General features: G+C 44.5%; 1 protein-coding gene across 4 annotated transcripts in view; it reads left to right on the forward strand.

The window, feature by feature from the left end:
* Positions 1 to 20,246, forward strand: part of clip2 (CAP-GLY domain containing linker protein 2) — a 59,198-nt gene that overhangs the window by 16,530 nt on the left and 22,422 nt on the right. For all 4 annotated transcript variants that reach the window (XM_041893713.2, XM_041893715.2, XM_041893714.2 and 1 more), the window contains exons 3-6: positions 366 to 907; positions 12,493 to 12,617; positions 14,853 to 15,066; positions 18,081 to 18,278. In XM_041893713.2, the coding sequence (XP_041749647.1) occupies positions 366 to 907; positions 12,493 to 12,617; positions 14,853 to 15,066; positions 18,081 to 18,278 (1,079 nt within the window). The remainder of the gene's footprint in view (positions 1 to 365; positions 908 to 12,492; positions 12,618 to 14,852; positions 15,067 to 18,080; positions 18,279 to 20,246) is intronic.

Below are 20,246 nucleotides of genomic sequence, written 5' to 3' on the forward strand. Positions count from 1 at the left end.
GAAGTGACTACTTCAGACTGAGCATTGTGTGTATGATGCCTGAATTCCTTATTTCAGGAGTTTACGTTGCGTGCATGAGAATACTGGACTGTAACCTGCATACAACACAACATATTAATCCTCTAGACTAGCTACATTGTTTTGTTTATTATTTTTCACATTATTTGTTTGTAGACCTGTATGTATCGCCTTTTATCACCCCACTTCAGCACATTTGTTCCTATAGCCTACACTGCTTTAGAGCATTGTATTCAAAGACCATACTGTAGATCCATGGCCATTTGAATGAATACAGGAATTATGTGATTTTAACCTAATGAATGTAAATAGGAATTCCATACTCTTATCTCTTTCTACCTCCACAGACTCCCCACACAAGCAGATCTCCCCACTCCCCAGCAGCAATGCCTCAGACAAGTCAAGCTCCAAGACATCCGAAGTGGGGGACGACGTCCTTGGGGACTACGTGGTTGGCGAACGTGTCTGGGTCAACGGGGTCAAACCGGGCGTCATTGCCTACCTGGGAGAGACACAGTTCGCCCCAGGACAGTGGGCTGGGGTGGTCCTCAACGACCTGTTGGGCAAAAACGATGGCTCTGTGGGCGGCGTGCGCTACTTTGAGTGCCAGCCCCACCAGGGCATTTTCACGCGCCCCTCCAAGCTCACCCGGCAACCGGTGGGCGACGGAAGCGAAGGCCACTCCACTGATTCGCTGACAGCTCAGAACCTGACGCTCCATGGTGGCAATGGTGCTTCGCCTGCTGGTCAGCGTGTGGTCATGCCACTCAGGGAGGGCATGCTCAACAGCTCTGTGAAGACGGGTAACGAGTCAGGTTCCAACATGTCCGACAGCGGCTCGGTCAAGAAAGGTGGGGATAAGGACCTTCGAGTGGGAGACCGTGTGCTGGTGAGTCCATGTCCACACACACACACACACACACACACACACACGAAAAGCCTTTGCTTTGACCCTCGTTCTATGAAAGCAATGACAATGGAACTGCTTTTCTTACCGTTCTGAAAGTCTGAGAAACCAGACCTGGACCGATTCTGTTTGCACTCTCACAAAAGGTAAAGGGCTGCCATATACACAACATTCTTTCAACCCAACCACAATCTCCAAACAACATTTGGGTCGAATTCCACTTACCGTTGGACTAAAAGCTTTCCCACTGGTCAATATTGTAAATCACATTGGATTACTGTCAGGAGATCCCACCGCTGACACCATTTTACCGTGCTTCTCCACTCTGCTCTAACTCACAGCTATTCTGTGAGTGCGTTGGTCAACTCACAGCTATTCTGTGAGTGCGTTGGTCAATACCTCCCGAGTGGCGCAGTGGTCTAAGGCACTGCATCGCAGTGCTAGCTGTGCCACTAGAGATCCTGGTTCGAATCCAGGCTCTGTCGTAGCCGGCCGCAACCGGGAGACCCATGGGGCGGCGCACAATTGGCCCAGCGTCGTCCAGGGTAGGGGAGGGAATGGCCGGCAGGGGATGTAGCTCAGTTGGTAGAGCATGGCGTTTGCAACGCCAGGGTTGTGGGTTCAATAAAATAATGTATGTGCTAACTGTAAGTCGCTCTGGATAAGAGCGTCTGCTAAATGACTAAAATGTAAATGTAAATATATGGATACTGGATAGGGAGCTGTGAAACTCATCTCCAAACCGCCAGCCTCTCTTGTATTTTGGTGCCCTGCTTTGAATCTTGAAGCTTTGTGCTAGGCTCTGACTTGTATTCTGATTTAGTACACAAACACATTGCACAATGGTAATCTCAAAAACTAATTCCAAAAATAAAATAAAACAATTGTGTTTTAGAGAATTCCTAAAGGTTTATCAGAAGCATTCCATTTGCATGCATAAATGCAGCTCTAATTGATATGGTTTCCCATGTCTGACCACAGTTTTTAACCACTTGCCATGGCCTCCACCTTCTATGTTCTCTATGGATATTGTCACGTTCGTTGAAGGACGGGTCAGACCAAGGCGCAGCGTGATATACGTACATGTTTATTTACACTGAATAAACACACGACAAAACAATAAACCAACGACACGTGAAGTCCAAGGTAGCACACACAACATACCTTACACGGAACAAGATCCCACAACCCACTAGTGCCAATAGGCTGCCTAAGTATGATCCCCAATCAGAGACAACGAGAATATGAAACACAGATTCAACCACAAAGACCAGGGAGGTTTTTCAATGCCTCGCAAAGAAGGGCACCTATTGGCAGATGAGTAAAAATAATAAAAAGCAGACATTGAATATCCCTTTGAGCATGGTGAAGTTATTAATTACACTTTGGATGGTGTATCAATACACCCAGTCACTACAAAGATACAGGCGTCCTTCCTAACTCAGTTGCTGGAGAGGAAGGAAACCGCTCAGGGATTTCACCATGAGGCCAATGGTGACTTTAAAACCATTACAGAGTTAATGGTTGCAATAGGATAAAACTGAGGATGGATCAACAACATTTTGGTTTCTCCACAATACTAACCTAAATGACAGAGTGAAAAGAAGGGAGCCTGTACATACTAAAAATATTCCAAAACATGCATCCTGTTTGCAATAAGGCACTAAAGTAAAACTGCAAAACATTTGGTAAAGAAATTCACTTTTTCTCCTGAATACAAAGCATTATGTTTGGGGCAAATCCAACACAAAACATCACTAAGTACCATTCTTCATATTTTCAAGCATGGTGGTGGCTGCATCATGTTATGGGTATGCTTGTCATAGGTAAGGACTAGGGAGTTTTTTTTTGGATTAAAATAAACGGAATAGAGCTAAGCAGTGGCAAAATCCTAGAGGAAAACCTGGTTCAGTCTGCTTTCCAACAGACACTGGGAGACAAATTCACCTTTCAGCAAGACGATAGCCTAAAACACAAGGCCAAAAATAAATGTTTAATTTTTCTGAAGGCACTGTATGCTGTCAGTGATTGTGTGCAAAATAACCTGTAAAGAACGTAACTTTGTGCATTTTAAACATCTCTATTAATTCTGTTTTATTGATGTATATTTCACAATCTACAGTGCCTTCAGAAAGTATTCCTACCCCTTGACTTATTACACATTTTGTTGTGTTACAGCCTGAATTCAAAATGGATTAAACATATATCTTTTCTCACCCATCTATACACAATAACCCATAATGACATACAGTTGAAGTCGGAAGTTTACATACACCTTAGCCAAATACATTTAAACTCAGTTATTCACAATTCCTGACATTTAATCCTAGTAAATATAACCTGTTTTAGGTCAGTTAGGATCACCACTTTATTTTAAGAATGTGAAATGTCAGAATAATAGTAGAGAGAATGATTTATTTCAGATGTATTTATTTCATCACATTCCCAGTGGGTCAGAAGTTTACATACACTCAATTAGTATTTGTGTCACGATCGTTGAGAGACGGGTCAGACCAAGGTGCAGCGTGGTATGCGAACATGTTTATTTACTCAACAAAATATACAACAAAACAATAAACAACGTAACGTGAAGTCCTCCGGCTATACACATACAAGCCAACACGGAACAAGATCCCACAACTAAGGTAGGCAAACAGGCTACTTAAGTATGATCCCCAATCAGAGACAATGAGCGACAGCTGTCTCTGATTGGGAATCACACCCGGCCAAACATAGAAATACAATACCTAGACCATAAACATAGAATTTCTAGCATAGATTCTCACGCCCTGACCAAACCAACTAAAGACGACCGGCCTCTCAAGGCCAGGGCATGACAGTACCCCCCCCCAAAGGTGCGTACTCCGGCCGCACCAACCTGACTCATTAGGGGAGGGTCCGGGTGGGCATTCAGCCTCGGAGGCTCCGGGCGTGACGACCTCTCCCTCTCTGCCTCCCCGTTGCTTCCCTGGTCTGGTCTGGTCTGGACCTCGGCGCGATGCTTCCCCTCTCCTTCCTCCCACGATGCACCAAGCCCTGTCTGGACCCTGGTGTGGGAGACCCCGAACCTGGAGAGGGGCTGACGTCATGGTCTGGATCGGCAATCCCCCTGCGATGCACCAAGCCCTGTCTGGACCCTGGTGTGGGAGTCCCCGACCCTGGAGAGGGGATTACTTCTGGGTCTGAAGTAGAGCCGCTGACCGGAGCTGAACTGGCCCCCAGTGGAGCGGACTGCTCTGGCTCCGGAGTGGACCCGCTGACCGGAGCTGGACTGGGCACCGGTGGAGCGAACTGCTCTGGCTCCGGAATGGATCCGCTGACCGGAGCTGGATTAGGCACCGGTGGAGCGGACTGCTCTGGCTCCGGAGTGGAGCCACTGACCGGAGCTGGACTTGAACCCGGTGGAGCGGACTGCTCTGGCTCTGGAGTGGAGCCGCTGACCGGAACTGAACTGGACACCGGTGGAGCGGACTACTCTGGCTCCGGAGTGGAGCAACCGACCGGAGCTGGATCAGGCACCGGTGGAGCAGGCCGGGCCGGACTGGAGACACGCACCACTGGTCTGGTGCGAGGAGCAGGAACGGGCCGGACTGGAGACACGCACCACAGGTCTGGTGCGAGGAGCAGGAACGGGCCGGGCCAGACTGGGGACACGCACCACTGGTCTGGTGCGATGAGCAGGCACGGGCCTTACCGGACTGGGAACACGCACCACTGGCTTGGTGCGAGGTGCAGGCACAGGCCGGGCCGGACTGGAGACACGCACCACTGGCCTGGTGCGGGGAGCAGGTACGGGGCGTACCGGGCTGGCAACACGCATCACTGATTTGGTGCGAGGAGCAGGGACGGGCCGTACTGGACTGGGAACACGCACCACTGGCTTGGTGCGGGGAGCAGGTGCGGGGCGTACCGGGCTGGCGACACACACCACTGGTTTGGTGCGAGGAGCAGGGACGGGCCGTACTGGACTGGGAACACGCACCACTGGCTTGGTGCGAGGAGCAGGCACGGGCCATACCGGACTGGGAACACGCACCACTGGCTTGGTGCGAGGTGCAGGCACGGGCCGGGCCGGACTGGAGACACGCACCACTGGCCTGGTGCGGGGAGCAGGTACGGGGCGTACCGGGCTGGCAACATGCATCACTGATTTGGTGCGAGGAGCAGGGACGGGCCGTACTGGACTGGGAACACGCACCACTGGCTTGGTGCGGGGAGCAGGTACGGAGCGTACCGGGCTGGCGACACACACCACTGGTTTGGTGCGAGGAGCAGGGACGGGCCGTACTGGACTGGGAACACGCACCACTGGCCTGGTGCGGGGAACAGGTACGGGGCGTACCGGGCTGGCGACACGCACCACTGGTTTGGTGCGAGGAGCAGGTACGGGCGGTAACGGACTGGATACACGCACCACTGGTTTGGTGCGGGGAGCAGATACAGGGCATACCGGGCTGGCGACACGCACCACTGGTTTGGTGCGAGGAGCAGGGACGGGCCGTACAGGACTGGGAATACTCAATTAGTATTTGTGTCACGATCGTTGAGAGACGGGTCAGACCAAGGTGCAGCGTGGTATGCGAACATGTTTATTTACTCAATAAACATACAACAAAACAATAAACAACGTAGCGTGAAGTCCTCCGGCGATACACATACAAGCCGACACGGAACAAGATCCCACAACTAAGGTAGGCAAACAGGCTACTTAAGTATGATCCCCAATCAGAGACAATGAGCGACAGCTGTCTCTGATTGGGAATCACACCCGGCCAAACATAGAAATACAATACCTAGACCATAAACATAGAATTTCTAGCATAGATTCTCACGCCCTGACCAAACCAACTAAAGACGACCGGCCTCTCAAGGCCAGGGCGTGACAATTTGGTAGCATTGCCTTTAAATTGTTTAACTTGGGTCAAACGTTTCGGGTAGCCTTCCACAAGCTTCCCACAATAAGTTGGGTGAATTTTGGCCCATTCCTCCTGACAGAGCAGGTGTAGTTGAGTCAGGTTTGTAGGCCTCCTTGCTCGCACACGCTTTTTCAGTTCTGCCCACAAATTCTCTATAGGATTGAGGTCAGGGCTTTGTGATGGCCACTCCAATACCTTGACTTTGTTGTCCTTAAGCCATTTTTCCACAACTTTGGAAGTATGCTTGGGGTCCCTCGTGCAGCAAAGCACCCCCACAGCATGATGCTGCCACCCCCGTGCTTCACGGTTGGGATGGTGTTCTTCGGCTTGCAAGCTGCCCCCCTTTTTTCTCCAAACATACAGTGGGGAAAAAAGTATTTAGTCAGCCACCAATTGTGCAAGTTCTCCCACTTAAAAAGATGAGAGAGGCCTGTAATTTGCATCATAGGTACACGTCAACTATGACAGACAAATTGAGGAAAAAAAATCCAGAAAATCACATTGTAGGATTTTTAATGAATTTATTTGCAAATTATGGTGGAAAATAAGTATTTGGTCACCTACAAACAAGCAATATTTCTGGCTCTCACAGACCTGTAACTTCTTCTTTAAGAGGCTCCTCTGTCCTCCACTCGTTACCTGTATTAATGGCACCTGTTTGAACTTGTTATCAGTATAAAAGACACCTGTCCACAACCTCAAACAGTCACACTCCAAACTCCACTATGGCCAAGACCAAAGAGCTGTCAAAGGACACCAGAAACAAAATTGTAGACCTGCACCAGGCTGGGAAGACTGAATGTGCAATAGGTAAGCAGCTTGGTTTGAAGAAATCAACTGTGGGAGCAATTATTAGGAAATGGAAGACATACAAGACCACTGATAATCTCCCTCGATCTGGGGCTCCACGCAAGATCTCACCCCGTGGGGGTCAAAATGATCACAAGAACGGTGAGCAAAAATCCCAGAACCACACAGGGGGACCTAGTGAATGACCTGCAGAGAGCTGGGACCAAAGTAACAAAGCCTATCATCAGTAACACACTACGCCGCCAGGGACTCAAATCCTGCAGTGCCAGACGTGTCCCCCTGCTTAAGCCAGTACATGTCCAGGCCCGTCTGAAGTTTGCTAGAGTGCATTTGGATGATCCAGAAGAGGATTGGGAGAATGTCATATGGTCAGATGAAACAAAAATATAACTTTTTGGTAAAAACTCAACTCGTCGTGTTTGGAGGACAAAGAATGCTGAGTTGCATCCAAAGAACACCATACCTACTGTGAAGCATTGGGGTGGAAACATCACGCTTTGGGGCTGTTTTTCTGCAAAGGGACCAGGACGACTGATCCGTGTAAAGGAAAGAATGAATGGGGCCATGTATCGTGAGATTTTGAGTGAAAACCTCCTTCCATCAGCAAGGGCATTGAAGATGAAACGTGGCTGGGTATTTCAGCATGACAATGATCCCAAACACACCGCCCGGGCAACGAAGGAGTGGCTTCGTAAGAAGCATTTCAAGGTCCTGGAGTGGCCTAGCCAGTCTCCAGATCTCAACCCCATAGAAAATCTTTGGAGGGAGTTGAAAGTCCGTGTTGCCCAGCGACAGCCCCAAAACATCACTGCTCTAGAGGAGATCTGCATGGAGGAATGGGCCAAAATACCAGCAACAGTGTGTGGAAACCTTGTGAAGACTTACAGAAAACGTTTGACCTGTGTCATTGCCAACAAAGGGTATATAACAAAGTATTGAGAAACTTTTGTTATTGACCAAATACTTATTTCCCACCATAATTTGCAAATAAATTCATTAAAAATCCTACAATGTGATTTTCTGGATTTTTTTTCCTCAATTTGTCTGTCATAGTTGACGTGTACCTATGATGAAAATGACAGGCCTCTCTCATCTTTTTAAGTGGGAGAACTTGCACAATTGGTGGCTGACTAAATACTTTTTTTCCCCCACTGTAACGATGGTCATTATGGCCAAACAGTTATATTTTTGTTTCATACCCATCTACCAATAGGTGCCCTTCTTTGCGAGGCATTGGAAAACCTCCCTGGTCTTTGTGGTTGAATCTATGTTTGAAATTCACTGCTCAACTGAGGGACCTTACAGATAATTGTATGTGTGGGGTACAGAGATGAGGTAGTCATTCAAAAATCATGTTAAACACTCACTATTATTGCACACAGAGTGAGTCCATGCAACTTATTATGTGACTTGTTAAGCAAGTGTTTTACTCTTGAACGTATTTAGGCTTGCCATAACAAATACTTATTGACTCAACACATTCTAAAAACATAATTCCACATTGACATTATGGGGTATTGTGTGCAGGCCAGTGACACAAATCTCAATTTAATCCATTTTTAAATTCAGGCTGTAACACAACAAAATTTGGAAAACGTCAAGGGGTGTGTATACTTTCTGATAGCACAATAACACAGTTAAAGGGAGTTATATTTATTTGACCTGTGAGGCAAACTAACTGTTTCATAGGACTGGTCTTACACATCCTCAATATGATGTCTTAAGAGAGACTAGCATAAGGGCTAAGATATCTGTCTAACCTGCATTTGAAATCATAGCCAAAGATATCAGAGCCTAATGCTCTGGTGAAGCTCTCTGTGTCTTAGCATTAAATCTGAGTCACGCCTCAGGCCAACTTCCAGATAAACAGGAAGTTGGAGAAAGCAGTAGCCAAGTGGAGGCGTATGTTGCCGACTCTCTGTCTTGGCACTGCTGGCAGGCACACTCAGGCTGTAATATGTGAATCCATCCATCCAACTGGCACCACAAGCCGCCCACTACTGTGTTTTGCCTCACGGCTTTCAGACTTTGCCTCACGGTTTTCCCTCATGGTTTTATCATCCCAGTCCATGGAAATGGACGGGTTAGGGATGGAAGTTCTGGAACGCCAGGGAACACTCAGATAACAGCAAACCAACAAGGTCTACTATTTTGACAACCGAGGTCCATGTCTTCTCCTTGTGTTTTGACAAGCTAGGTTGTGGTCTGTTTCATGCTGTATATTTTCCTTGGCGTGAAGGCTGTTTTGGACGCAGTGCGTCACAGGTTTACGTAAACAACGTGAGATTGGAGGAAAGGACGGGACATTCTTTGGGAGTGTTTTTTGTTATCTCTGCGTAGATTCACGAGTGATGAATGTGTCCGTCTGCCTTGTCAAGCTGGAGCTTCTCTTCTCAGAGGCAGGAAGCAAGGATGTTCCAGTGACGGTACTCGTATTTCACGTACAAATGCGCACCATATGTGATATTTTTACATTGACATTTTAGTCATTTAGCAGACGCTCTTATCCAGAGCGACTTACAGGAGCAATTAGGGTTAAGTGCCTTGCTCAAGGGCACAGACAGATTTTTCACCTAGTCGGCTCGGGGATTAGAACCAGCGACCTTTCGGTTACTGGCACAAGCTACCTGCCGCCCTATATAAATGTGCGTCACTGTTTTCAGTGCTTTACTGTGGATGTGAAGGAGTGACATTCATCCGATATTCAACCTGTTTTGACTCACATTGGCACTGTTAATGACTATCACTCTATCTTGAAAAATTTATTATTTTTATTAACATTTATTTATCGATCAATTCACAATCCTCAAAATTAATTGTGCAGTTTTCATCCTCAAACATCTGCAGTTAGTTCTTGAAACATGTCATGACAAGGAAACCTACAGCGCAACTGATTTGTATGAATTTGATGAATACAACCTTGTAATCCACTGGAAAGAAACTGCCCTGTACTGACAATGATATGTTATACATAAGGGCAGTGTGCTGTAAATAAGTTTTTCTCTTTGCTCTTTCCATTAAGGCAATTACAGTAGGTTCTTCTCTAGCCCACTCACAAAAAGGCCTCTGTGTTCCGGGATCAGTCTGGAGAAGATGTGATTCCAAACACTGGGGCAGTAGTCATGAGTCAGATGTTGTGAAGCGAACAAAGAGCTGTTCTCCCCAACTCGTTTCAGTGACAGACATTTTCCCTCTCTAGGCTACTATATTCACACAAAAAACCCTTCTAGTATTATTTATATGATTGTGGATAACATTCCCTATGAATTCCCTCTTCCTCTTTATAATGCATTACAACGCGATGAGAACAGCATGAGGGCATTATAACACTTTGCTTCATAAGGCATTATACAGCCTTATAATGCATTATGCATAGCTCATAATTATTTTAATGCATTACGAAGAAGGTATCAATAGGAAGTGTTACCAAATTGTGATATGGAGCTCATTTTTCCGAGTATATACAGTGCTTTCAGAAAGTATTCATACCCCTTGACTTATTCCACATTTTGTTGTGTTACAGCCTGAATTCAAAATTGATTAAATATTTTTTTTGACTCAATTTCATTGTTCTGCTCCTTGCAGGGCTTTGGGTAAGAGATACACGCTGGCATGGATGATGTCATTGTTTGGCCTCTAGGAGAATGATATGGCCTGTTGTTTGTTAGGTTATTGTTTTGGGTAATCAGGGTTGGGCAGATTACTAGAAAAAGTGGATCATTTACTGATTACAGATTATATTACAATGAAAGTATTAGTAACATAATACATTGGATTACTCAAAATTAGTAATAATAATAATCAGATTACATTTGGATTAATTCCATTTCTATCACCCGGATTCTTTTAATAAATAATGTGCCCCTAATATTCAATAGAAGAACAAAGAAACACAATATCAAGTTATTGAAACCTCTTTTAATGTTTGAGTTTTTTCTATTAACAATTAACAGTTAACATACAGTATGTGCTAACAGTGGGTTTACATTAAATACTCCAAAATGTACAAAATAAATATAAAAAAGGGATATATTGATGCGCAAAAAATGTCCCACTGTCACAGACAGAGGTGGTATCAGCTCTAACTGTGCTTTTCCACTGTTAGAGTGGATTTACTTACGTTTACATTTTTTGTCATTTAGCAGACGCTCTTATCCAGAGCGACTTACAGGAGCAATTAGGGTTAAGTGCCTTGCTCAAGGGCACAGACTGATTTTTCACCTAGTCGGCTCGGGGATTAGAACCAGCGACCTTTCGGTTACTGGCACAATGCTCTTAACCACTAAACTGCCTGCCGCCCCTTCTAGTCAACTCGGGCCCCTTGACTTTTTCCACATTTTGTTAGGTTACAGCCTTATTCTAAAATTGATTAAATTGTATTTTTTCATCATCAATCTACACACAATACCCCATAATGACAAAGCAAAAACAGATATATTTTTTTTTGTGCTAATTTAGTCAAAATAAAAATTTGAATTTTGGCAACTGTAAAAAGTTAGTGAAAATAAAGGGAAAAAACAGTAACTAACATCACTCACGTCAGTTACTGCCTTTTACCTTGGTTTCATCAAACTTTGGGCTGCAGTTTATATGGTTTACCTTGGTATTATTGATTGTTCTTTGCTGATACAAATATCAAACTATATGAAACTGCATAGCCTATATGAGGAGAAAATAGCCTCAAGATGATAGGAGAAGTGTGCCATAATGATGCTTGGAAAGTTGTATGTCAATATACTGTATACCATGTCTGATTATCTTAGATTTTAGATTATTAGTATTTTGGGGGGTTTGGGAGAGGACACAATATTGTAATCGTCAAGGCATTCCAAGACAGTTTACAATGAGAATGGATCTCTGTTTGCAACCGTCCACTTTGTTTGTATATGATTGAACTTTAGAGGGAATACGTTTCTTTATCATCCTTCCTGTCCTTCTATCCATTCCTGCTCCTTACCCTCCTGGGAAAGAGATGAGTAAGAGATGGGGAAGAGATGACTCAGTCTGAAGGCGCGTTGAGACTATTTACCATAGGACAAGGTTGTCTAATTGCATTGCAAAAATGGTAAAGCAGTAGGGTTTATGTTTACAGATTATCTATACACTTGAACTGGCCATTTCCATTCTCAGCTGCAGTATTTTGGGACTGTTACAGCATTTGCATCCCTTGGTGGTGTGTTCAAAGCATAATTTAGAGGTGAAGTCATTCGTGTTATGGCATGGGAGAGACTCAGCACTGAGCCGAGACTGATCACCCCCAAAGCTGCATGGTGGTCTTTGTGTTTCTCAAGCCCCCTGAACCTGCTCTCTGTCTATCCCTCAGTCTGTCTGATCGCACTAGCGTTACCGGCTCTGACCTCTTTTCAGGCGCCCGAATGTAGGCCATGTCAGCTTTTCCAGTCATGCGCTCTATTGTCACCTCCGAATTGTCAACGCCGAAGTCTCCCTTCGCAACACCAAGATGCCTGTCTGATTTCACCCTTAAGTGTTGACGTCCTTTAGTGTCACTATGGGATACAGTAGTAATGCATAACACCCGCTTCCACCTAAAATGGCAAGACTCCATTGTCATTGAAAGTAGCCTATTGGTTATTGGTATACATACCTTATTTTTAAACCTGTAATATGCACACTATAATACTTTAATAAAGTATACAACATTTGGGGGCAACGTGCCAAAAAATAATATGCCAAAAACAAACAAGCAAAAAGAAAAAGAAAGACAACCTCACATCTACCCCAGCTGCAGTTTTCTATATTTTCTCTTACTATGCAGTGTATTTTGGACGTGATCATTACCAAGATGTTGCACTTGTTAACCATGCTCCTTTGTCTTGTCAGGTGGGGGGCACTAAGACAGGAGTGGTGCGCTACGTGGGGGAGACTGACTTTGCCAAGGGTGAGTGGTGCGGCGTGGAGTTGGACGAGCCCCTCGGGAAGAACGACGGTGCAGTGGCTGGAACCAGGTATACACCGTCTGTCACCCATCTCTCTCTGTCTCTCTCTGCCTCTCTCTCTCCCTCTCTCTCTGCCTCTCTCTCTGCCTCTCTATTTGCCCCTGTCTCTTTCTCTATGTCTCAGACTCTCTCTGTATGTGGCTCTCTTTATCAACACAGCATCGTTCTATTTTTAGCTGCAATTCCACTGTATGGTAGACGATTAGAGCTAGGCGTTCCCCTCTAACACAATATTCAACTGAATTATTTTCAAAATGATGGAAATATGAATCGCTGTGCAAACAGAATATGGCTTCACTCTCCAGAATATGACTTCACTCTTCTTCTAATTACAGAATTAATGTCACATTCTGTTTTGAGATGGAACAGTATTTGTGCTAGCATAAACTAGCAGCAACATGATCCAGTTCCCTCCACTTTCTATTTGATTTATTGAAACCTGCTTTTGAAAGATTTCACCACTGCAAATGTTATTGCAACCCACTTATCCAGAAGCATGGTTTCTGCCCTCAAAGTGAATGATTTCTAATAAAATACCTGTTGATGTGAGGGAATGCTCAACAACAACTAGCCATGACTTGTCACAAATCAATAAATGCCATAATACTGTATAACAGCATGTCGTCACAAAGTAACTTTAGCCTATCAAAAATGTACGATTAACCCTCTCATACGAATATAAACGTACAGTAAGCCTACCTTACAACAAGCCAGGCTTCCTTTTTAGCAATATCATGCAAATCATTACATGTAGTAAAAGCAAATTGCGAATGAAAACATCGGTATAAGTGAATTCACCACAACAAGCTGTTTTATATGGAAGCCCATACTCGCTACAAAAAAGTAAAAAATGTAAGCCTTATGATTTGTCAACATGCACAGTTAGTCTGTGCTTCAGTCTGATCAACTGTAGCCTACTGATAACAACCACAGCTGCAGGTAGCCTAGAGAAGCCTACAGTATGCGTTCTGATCCCATCTCAGCCAGGGGAAACGTAATGTCATGTTTTTATAGCCTAAGCTATGTATTTATAGCCTAAAATAGGCCACATTTATTTGTGTTCGGAGAAAATTTGAATTTGATCAAATTTGGTTTATATTCATACTTCGGGTGGCTAGGCTACCTAGGCCTTTTTAATCCAAAATGATTGACAGGAATTAATCAATCAACACAATAGTGATGACATAGTGTATGAGAATCTTTTTAATTACAAATGCAAAGGCCTACACGATGCAACCCTGCATACAGCGAGCTCAGCCCTGTTAGTTTTTGGCCAATCGCAGTTGTTGTCTCTGTCTGTGTAAAGGGTTTACATTTTTCATCCTCCCTAGGGCCAGGAGTTTTTCCAGTATTTTTTTATTTTTTTTACCATATGACCTGATTAGAAAAATGATCTGGTCCCATCATAGCCCATATAAAACCGTTTTTTACAGCTGATTTATTAGTATGTCATACGCTACAACTAGGATCCAGAGTTGGTTAGGTTAGCCTACTAGCAGATCAGGAAAAACGCTGGGCCCCAGGAAAACAATTTCCCCCCCACCACTCTGGGACCTGTCGTGCCACCTCTGAAATCACCACATAATATTACAAATGAAAAAACATATCCTATTTGTATGATCTACATTTGACATGTTTTTGGTGGTGGGGATGTCCTTCAATAGTTTTACGTGGCTCAGTGCAGCCAGCAGCTACTGTGACAATTTTAGAATGTAACAGGCTGTTACTGCAATTTCAGGTACAAACTTAATAAAACAAGTCTCAAATATTAGGAAAATGTCTATACATTTCAGCTGTTTTAAAAACATTGCTCTGCAATACAAATTATACTGTAGGACTGTTGGCTCAACTAGACAATTCTGTTTACGCATCCCTGCTTCAAGGGGGGCAACTGCCGTGCGCTACCTCTGGAGGTAGTGGTCGAGACGTAGCAAGTACGCAAGTTTACATTTTAATAATATGTGTTGCAGACGGTATTTTTACGAAAAGTGTACTGCCTACCTAAGGTTATGGTTAGGTTTAGAATAAGGGTTAAGGTTAGAGTTAGAGCTAGGGTTAGGGTTAGTAGATAGTTAGTTGAAATGTTACTGATAGTCTACAGATGGACTATCCAAAATCAAATGAAATCACATTTTATTTGTCACATACATGTTTAGCAGATGTTATTGCGGGTGTAGCGAAATGCTTTCAAATAAAGTGTTACCGAGGTATCTCTTCTCCCCTCCCTCCTCTCCTCTAACCCAGGTACTTCCAGTGCCCGCCTAGGTTTGGCCTGTTCGCACCCATCCACAAGGTGATCCGCATTGGCTTCCCCTCCACCAGCCCGGCCAAGGCCAAGAAGAGCAAGCGGATGGCTATGGGGGTGTCGTCGCTGGCCCACAGCCCCAGCAGCTCATCCATCAGCTCTGTTAGCTCTGTGGCTTCCTCGGTGGGCGGGCGGCCCAGCCGCACTGGCCTGGTGAGAGATACACATGCATGCATAGACACAAGTATACACACACACCAATGTATTTTCATGACTATAACTGCAAGTCTAATGGGGTTGTATGAGCACGTCCATTAAACATTTCTTCCAGGTTCTGGATCAGAGAGGACAACGTAGAACAAAAAGTACATCAGCACACTGGTATAAATGCTCCCAAAGTGTTTATTAGGACAAGTGTTTAACTGCATTCTAAACATTTTTGCAGACCCTCAGAAATCTGACAGACACAAACAGACTGAAAGGAAGAGACAGAGACAGAGAGAAAGAGATGGAGAGAGATTTAGAAAGGACAAAGAGGGATGTTTGCATGAAAGACAAAGGAGATATGCAATACGATACATATTTGGCAAGAGAGAAACATGTTAAGAGACAAATCACAGACAAACACAGGAGCGACACATTACATAGAATACTTAGAACACGGAGACACAATTCGCGATTATCGAGGTACAGCACATACATACGCAAGAGAAACAAAGAGATAGTATTGGTATCTTATGAGCATTGATGGAAATGTCTCTCTGTGTACTCTGAATCCCCTTCCCATCCTATCAGTCAGGTGACATATTTGGAAGAGTAGGCATAGGATGATGTGCATGTACCACATTGGGTTAATTAGCCGTTTCCCCTCAGCCAGCATTAGGACGCTTTTAATTATAACGGTCTGGCATGCTCTCACTCAGGCGGCCATCTTAGTGCTGTTCCCTAGGGCTAATGTACAATACAGACACACCTTCTCTATTGTCATCAAACAGAGTCTGCTGTAGTCACACTGTCACTAGACCTTTCGTTGCCTCAGGTGTGTGTGTGTGTGTGAACATGCACCTGGGTTCTCCGTCTGTCTCCTTCTTCACTTACTCCCTAAATACTTTTTTGATCACAATGCAGATCTGTTCAAATCACGTGTCTAGGCCAGGGGTAGGCAATTCTGGTTCGAGGGCCATATTGGGACTCAGATTTGTTCATCAAAGTAATTTGCGGGTGGGAAACATATACAGTGGGGGAAAAAAGTATTTAGTCAGCCACCAATTGTGCAAGTTCTCCCACTTAAAAAGATGAGAGAGGCCTGTCATTTTCATCATAGGTACACGTCAACTATGACAGACAAATTGAGGAAAAAAAATCCAGAAAATCACATTGTAGGATTTTTAATGAATTTATTTGCAAATTATGGTGGAAAATAAGTATTTGGTCACCTACAAACAAGCAACATTTCTGGCTCTCACAGACCTGTAACTTCTTCTTTAAGAGGCTCCTCTGTCCTCCACTCGTTACCTGTATTAATGGCACCTGTTTGAACTTGTTATCAGTATAAAAGACACCTGTCCACAACCTCAAACAGTCACACTCCAAACTCCACTATGGCCAAGACCAAAGAGCTGTCAAAGGACACCAGAAACAAAATTGTAGACCTGCACCAGGCTGGGAAGACTGAATCTGCAATAGGTAAGCAGCTTGGTTTGAAGAAATCAACTGTGGGAGCAATTATTAGGAAATGGAAGACATACAAGACCACTGATAATCTCCCTCGATCTGGGGCTCCACGCAAGATCTCACCCCGTGGGGTCAAAATGATCACAAGAACGGTGAGCAAAAATCCCAGAACCACACGGGGGGACCTAGTGAATGACCTGCAGAGAGCTGGGACCAAAGTAACAAAGCCTACCATCAGTAACACACTACGCCGCCAGGGACTCAAATCCTGCAGTGCCAGACGTGTCCCCCTGCTTAAGCAGTTGCATCCAAAGAACACCATACCTACTGTGAAGCATGGGGGTGGAAACATCATGCTTTGGGGCTGTTTTTCTGCAAAGGGACCAGGACGACTGATCCGTGTAAAGGAAAGAATGAATGGGGCCATGTATCGTGAGATTTTGAGTGAAAAGCTCCTTCCATCAGCAAGGGCATTGAAGATGAAACGTGGCTGGGTCTTTCAGCATGACAATGATCCCAAACACACCGCCCGGGCAACGAAGGAGTGGCTTCGTAAGAAGCATTTCAAGGTCCTGGAGTGGCCTAGCCAGTCTCCAGATCTCAACCCCATAGAAAATCTTTGGAGGGAGTTGAAAGTCCGTGTTGCCCAGCGACAGCCCCAAAACATCACTGCTCTAGAGGAGATCTGCATGGAGGAATGGGCCAAAATACCAGCAACAGTGTGTGAAAACCTTGTGAAGACTTACAGAAAACGTTTGACCTGTGTCATTGCCAACAAAGGGTATATAACAAAGTATTGAGAAACTTTTGCTATTGACAAAATACTTATTTTCCACCATAATCTGCAAATAAATTCATAAAAAATCCTACAATGTGATTTTCTGGAATTTCTTTCCTCATTTTGTCTGTCATAGTTGACGTGTACCTATGATGAAAATTACAGGCCTCTCTCATCTTTTTAAGTGGGAGAACTTGCACAATTGGTGGCTGACTAAATACTTTTTTCCCCCACTGTATGTATTATCATGTCTACATACTTTCTATCTAGTTGTAGACCTTCAAGTGTAAACTTCAAGTCATTTTTTATCCAAAATAATGTCATTGAAAAATATTTTGGGGGATAAAAAGGAATCGAATGCATCCATAGACATCCACCATTTTATCAGCCTGTGGGCAACATACGGTGTCGTATGTTGCCCACCCCTGGTCTAGATCTGTATTTAGGTTTAGTTCTCTTAATTTGTTTTTCTAATGCTCCAAGACTAAATTAATGCCCTCAACCTGAATGAAATAATAATTCAACCATATCATGAAAGTCCTGAGCCATGCAGAATAAAAAATAATGCTGGTAATGCCAGCCCTCCTTTTTCTTGTATTTTTATATTGAGTATGTATCTATTTATTCATGTGTAATGCTGCAAGACACATTTCATCTAATCTTATCTCCTTCTCTGCCTCCCATCCTTCTTCTCTCACTTCATCATTCTCTCCTTCTGCCACCTCCTTCCCCCTTCCCTCACCACCTCCCTCCCCTCCCCACTCCCCCTACATAGCTCACGGAGACGTCGTCGCGCTACGCCCGCAAGATCTCTGGCACCACTGCGCTGCAGGAGGCACTGAAGGAGAAACAGCAGCACATCGAGCAGCTGCTGGCCGAGAGGGACCTGGAGCGGGCCGAGGTGGCCAAGGCCACCAGCCACATCTGTGAGGTAGAGAAGGAGCTCAGCGCCCTCAAGGCCCAGCACCTGCAGGTAGGCAGTAGCCTGAGTGCCAGTCTGTTTTGGATTTATTTGGACTGAAAATAGTTGTGTGTAATACTGTACATCCCTGGAACTGACTGACACGCGCATGCACATACAAACATGTTCACACTCATGCAAGCAAACAAATCAAAACACACAGATATATATACACATTTACTTAGTCTATACTATACTTAGCCTTGCTTACTAGACTCATAGTGGTACTAGCCTGTGAATAAACCATCTCTGGTTCGCCTGGAGATCTGCATTGTTTATAAACAAGCCCGAGCCTCAAATTCATGAAGCAATTCAATGTGGAATGTTATCTTCCATGATGTCTCTTTGCTAGACAAGGTGCACAATTGTTTTGCATTGCCCCGGGTGGTTGTAGATTTCACTTATGGAACGGGCTAAAATGTGCAAACTCTGCCCACCCGTGATGCAAAACGAATGTGGCCATGGGAAGCAAGTCCAGCGCTCTCAACCAATCAGGTGACAGTGTTTATAGCGGAAACAGAGAGGATCTTGGCCTTGGGCTAGCCCATATTTTATGTCTCCCACCATGCTGTGTCAAAGGCACACGGCTAGGAAATAAACGAGCATTTATTTCACTAGAAAGTTTAGAGAATTGCAAAATGTTCCCTAGAAAGACCATAGCAAGACAGTGGCAATGGCAAAGCATTAAATAGCATGCCACACAAACCTTTTCTCGTACGTGGTTCACGAAAACAATAAAACTGCGATTACTGTGTGAAACAGAGTTGCCTCACAAGGAAAGTATTTGGTTTATTGGTTTATTCAGATCCCCATTAGATGTTACATTAGCAACAACAGCTACTCTTCCCAGGGGCCACTGCATGTTGAGCCTGATTCCAGATCTGTTTGAGCTGCTATTGCACAATGGCCATAGGAGTTGGCAGCACACCACAAAGAGATCTGGGACCAGCAGATGTTGTTGGCCCGAGAAAGATTGTTTCTGTTTGGTTTTGTTCAGAATGTGTGATAACAATGGTACAGTGACGACAGTGTGGCTGCTTCCAAAAGACTCCATATCCCCTATATTGTGCACTACGCTACACCAGAGCCCTATGGGTGCGAGTACGTCGTGTGCAGCAACAGTGACAGGGGTATTTGAAATGGCACCATTTCCCCTACATAGTGCACTACAAAGGGAATAGGGTGCCATTTCAGATGCATGCTGTCACTGTCACTGCATGCTGTCACCCACTCTGTGGCTCAGCCAGGGAACTGTCCTAAATGAGTCTGCCCATATTGATGAGTCACGCAATGGCTTGGCTCTTGACTGCAATGAGAAAAGCAAATGCATATTTACATTTCGATTTTAGTCATTTAACAGAATGACTTACAGGAGCAATTAGGGTTAAGTGCCTTGCTCAAGGCCACAGACAGATTTTTCACATATAAGTCAGACATACAGTATGAATCTGTTAGATATGGAAGTCAACAACATATAGGGCTGGTTTCCCAGACATACATTAAGCATAGTCCAGGACTAAAAAGCATTCTCAATGGTGATGCTCCAATGAAAGAATGGTATTGTAGTAGACTGTGCTGTACATCCTTGGAACAGACTGGCGCGCACACACACACACACACACACACACACACACACACACACACACACATTTAGCCGTTACTGTACTTAGTCTTCCTTGCCAGACTCATAGCGATACTTACCTGTCAAGAAAGCATCTACAATGTGCTCTGGTTCGCCCGGGGATGTACATCAAGTGATTCTCCATTGAAATAGCTTTTTTGGTCCAGGACTAAACTTGTCCCGGAAACCGACCCTTAGTGTGTAATCTACAGACTTGACAAAGAAATCTACTCAACTTGACAATGAAAACATGATTAATTCATTGATGTTTCTGTTACTACTGTCACTGTACACGTGAACCAGGCCTAAATTAGTGGGGGCAAGTGTTTGTCTACTTACTGAGAACTTGTCAATGCACT

Source organism: Coregonus clupeaformis, chromosome 13 (assembly GCF_020615455.1).
Source record: "Coregonus clupeaformis isolate EN_2021a chromosome 13, ASM2061545v1, whole genome shotgun sequence".
NCBI classification, from domain to species: domain Eukaryota; kingdom Metazoa; phylum Chordata; class Actinopteri; order Salmoniformes; family Salmonidae; genus Coregonus; species Coregonus clupeaformis.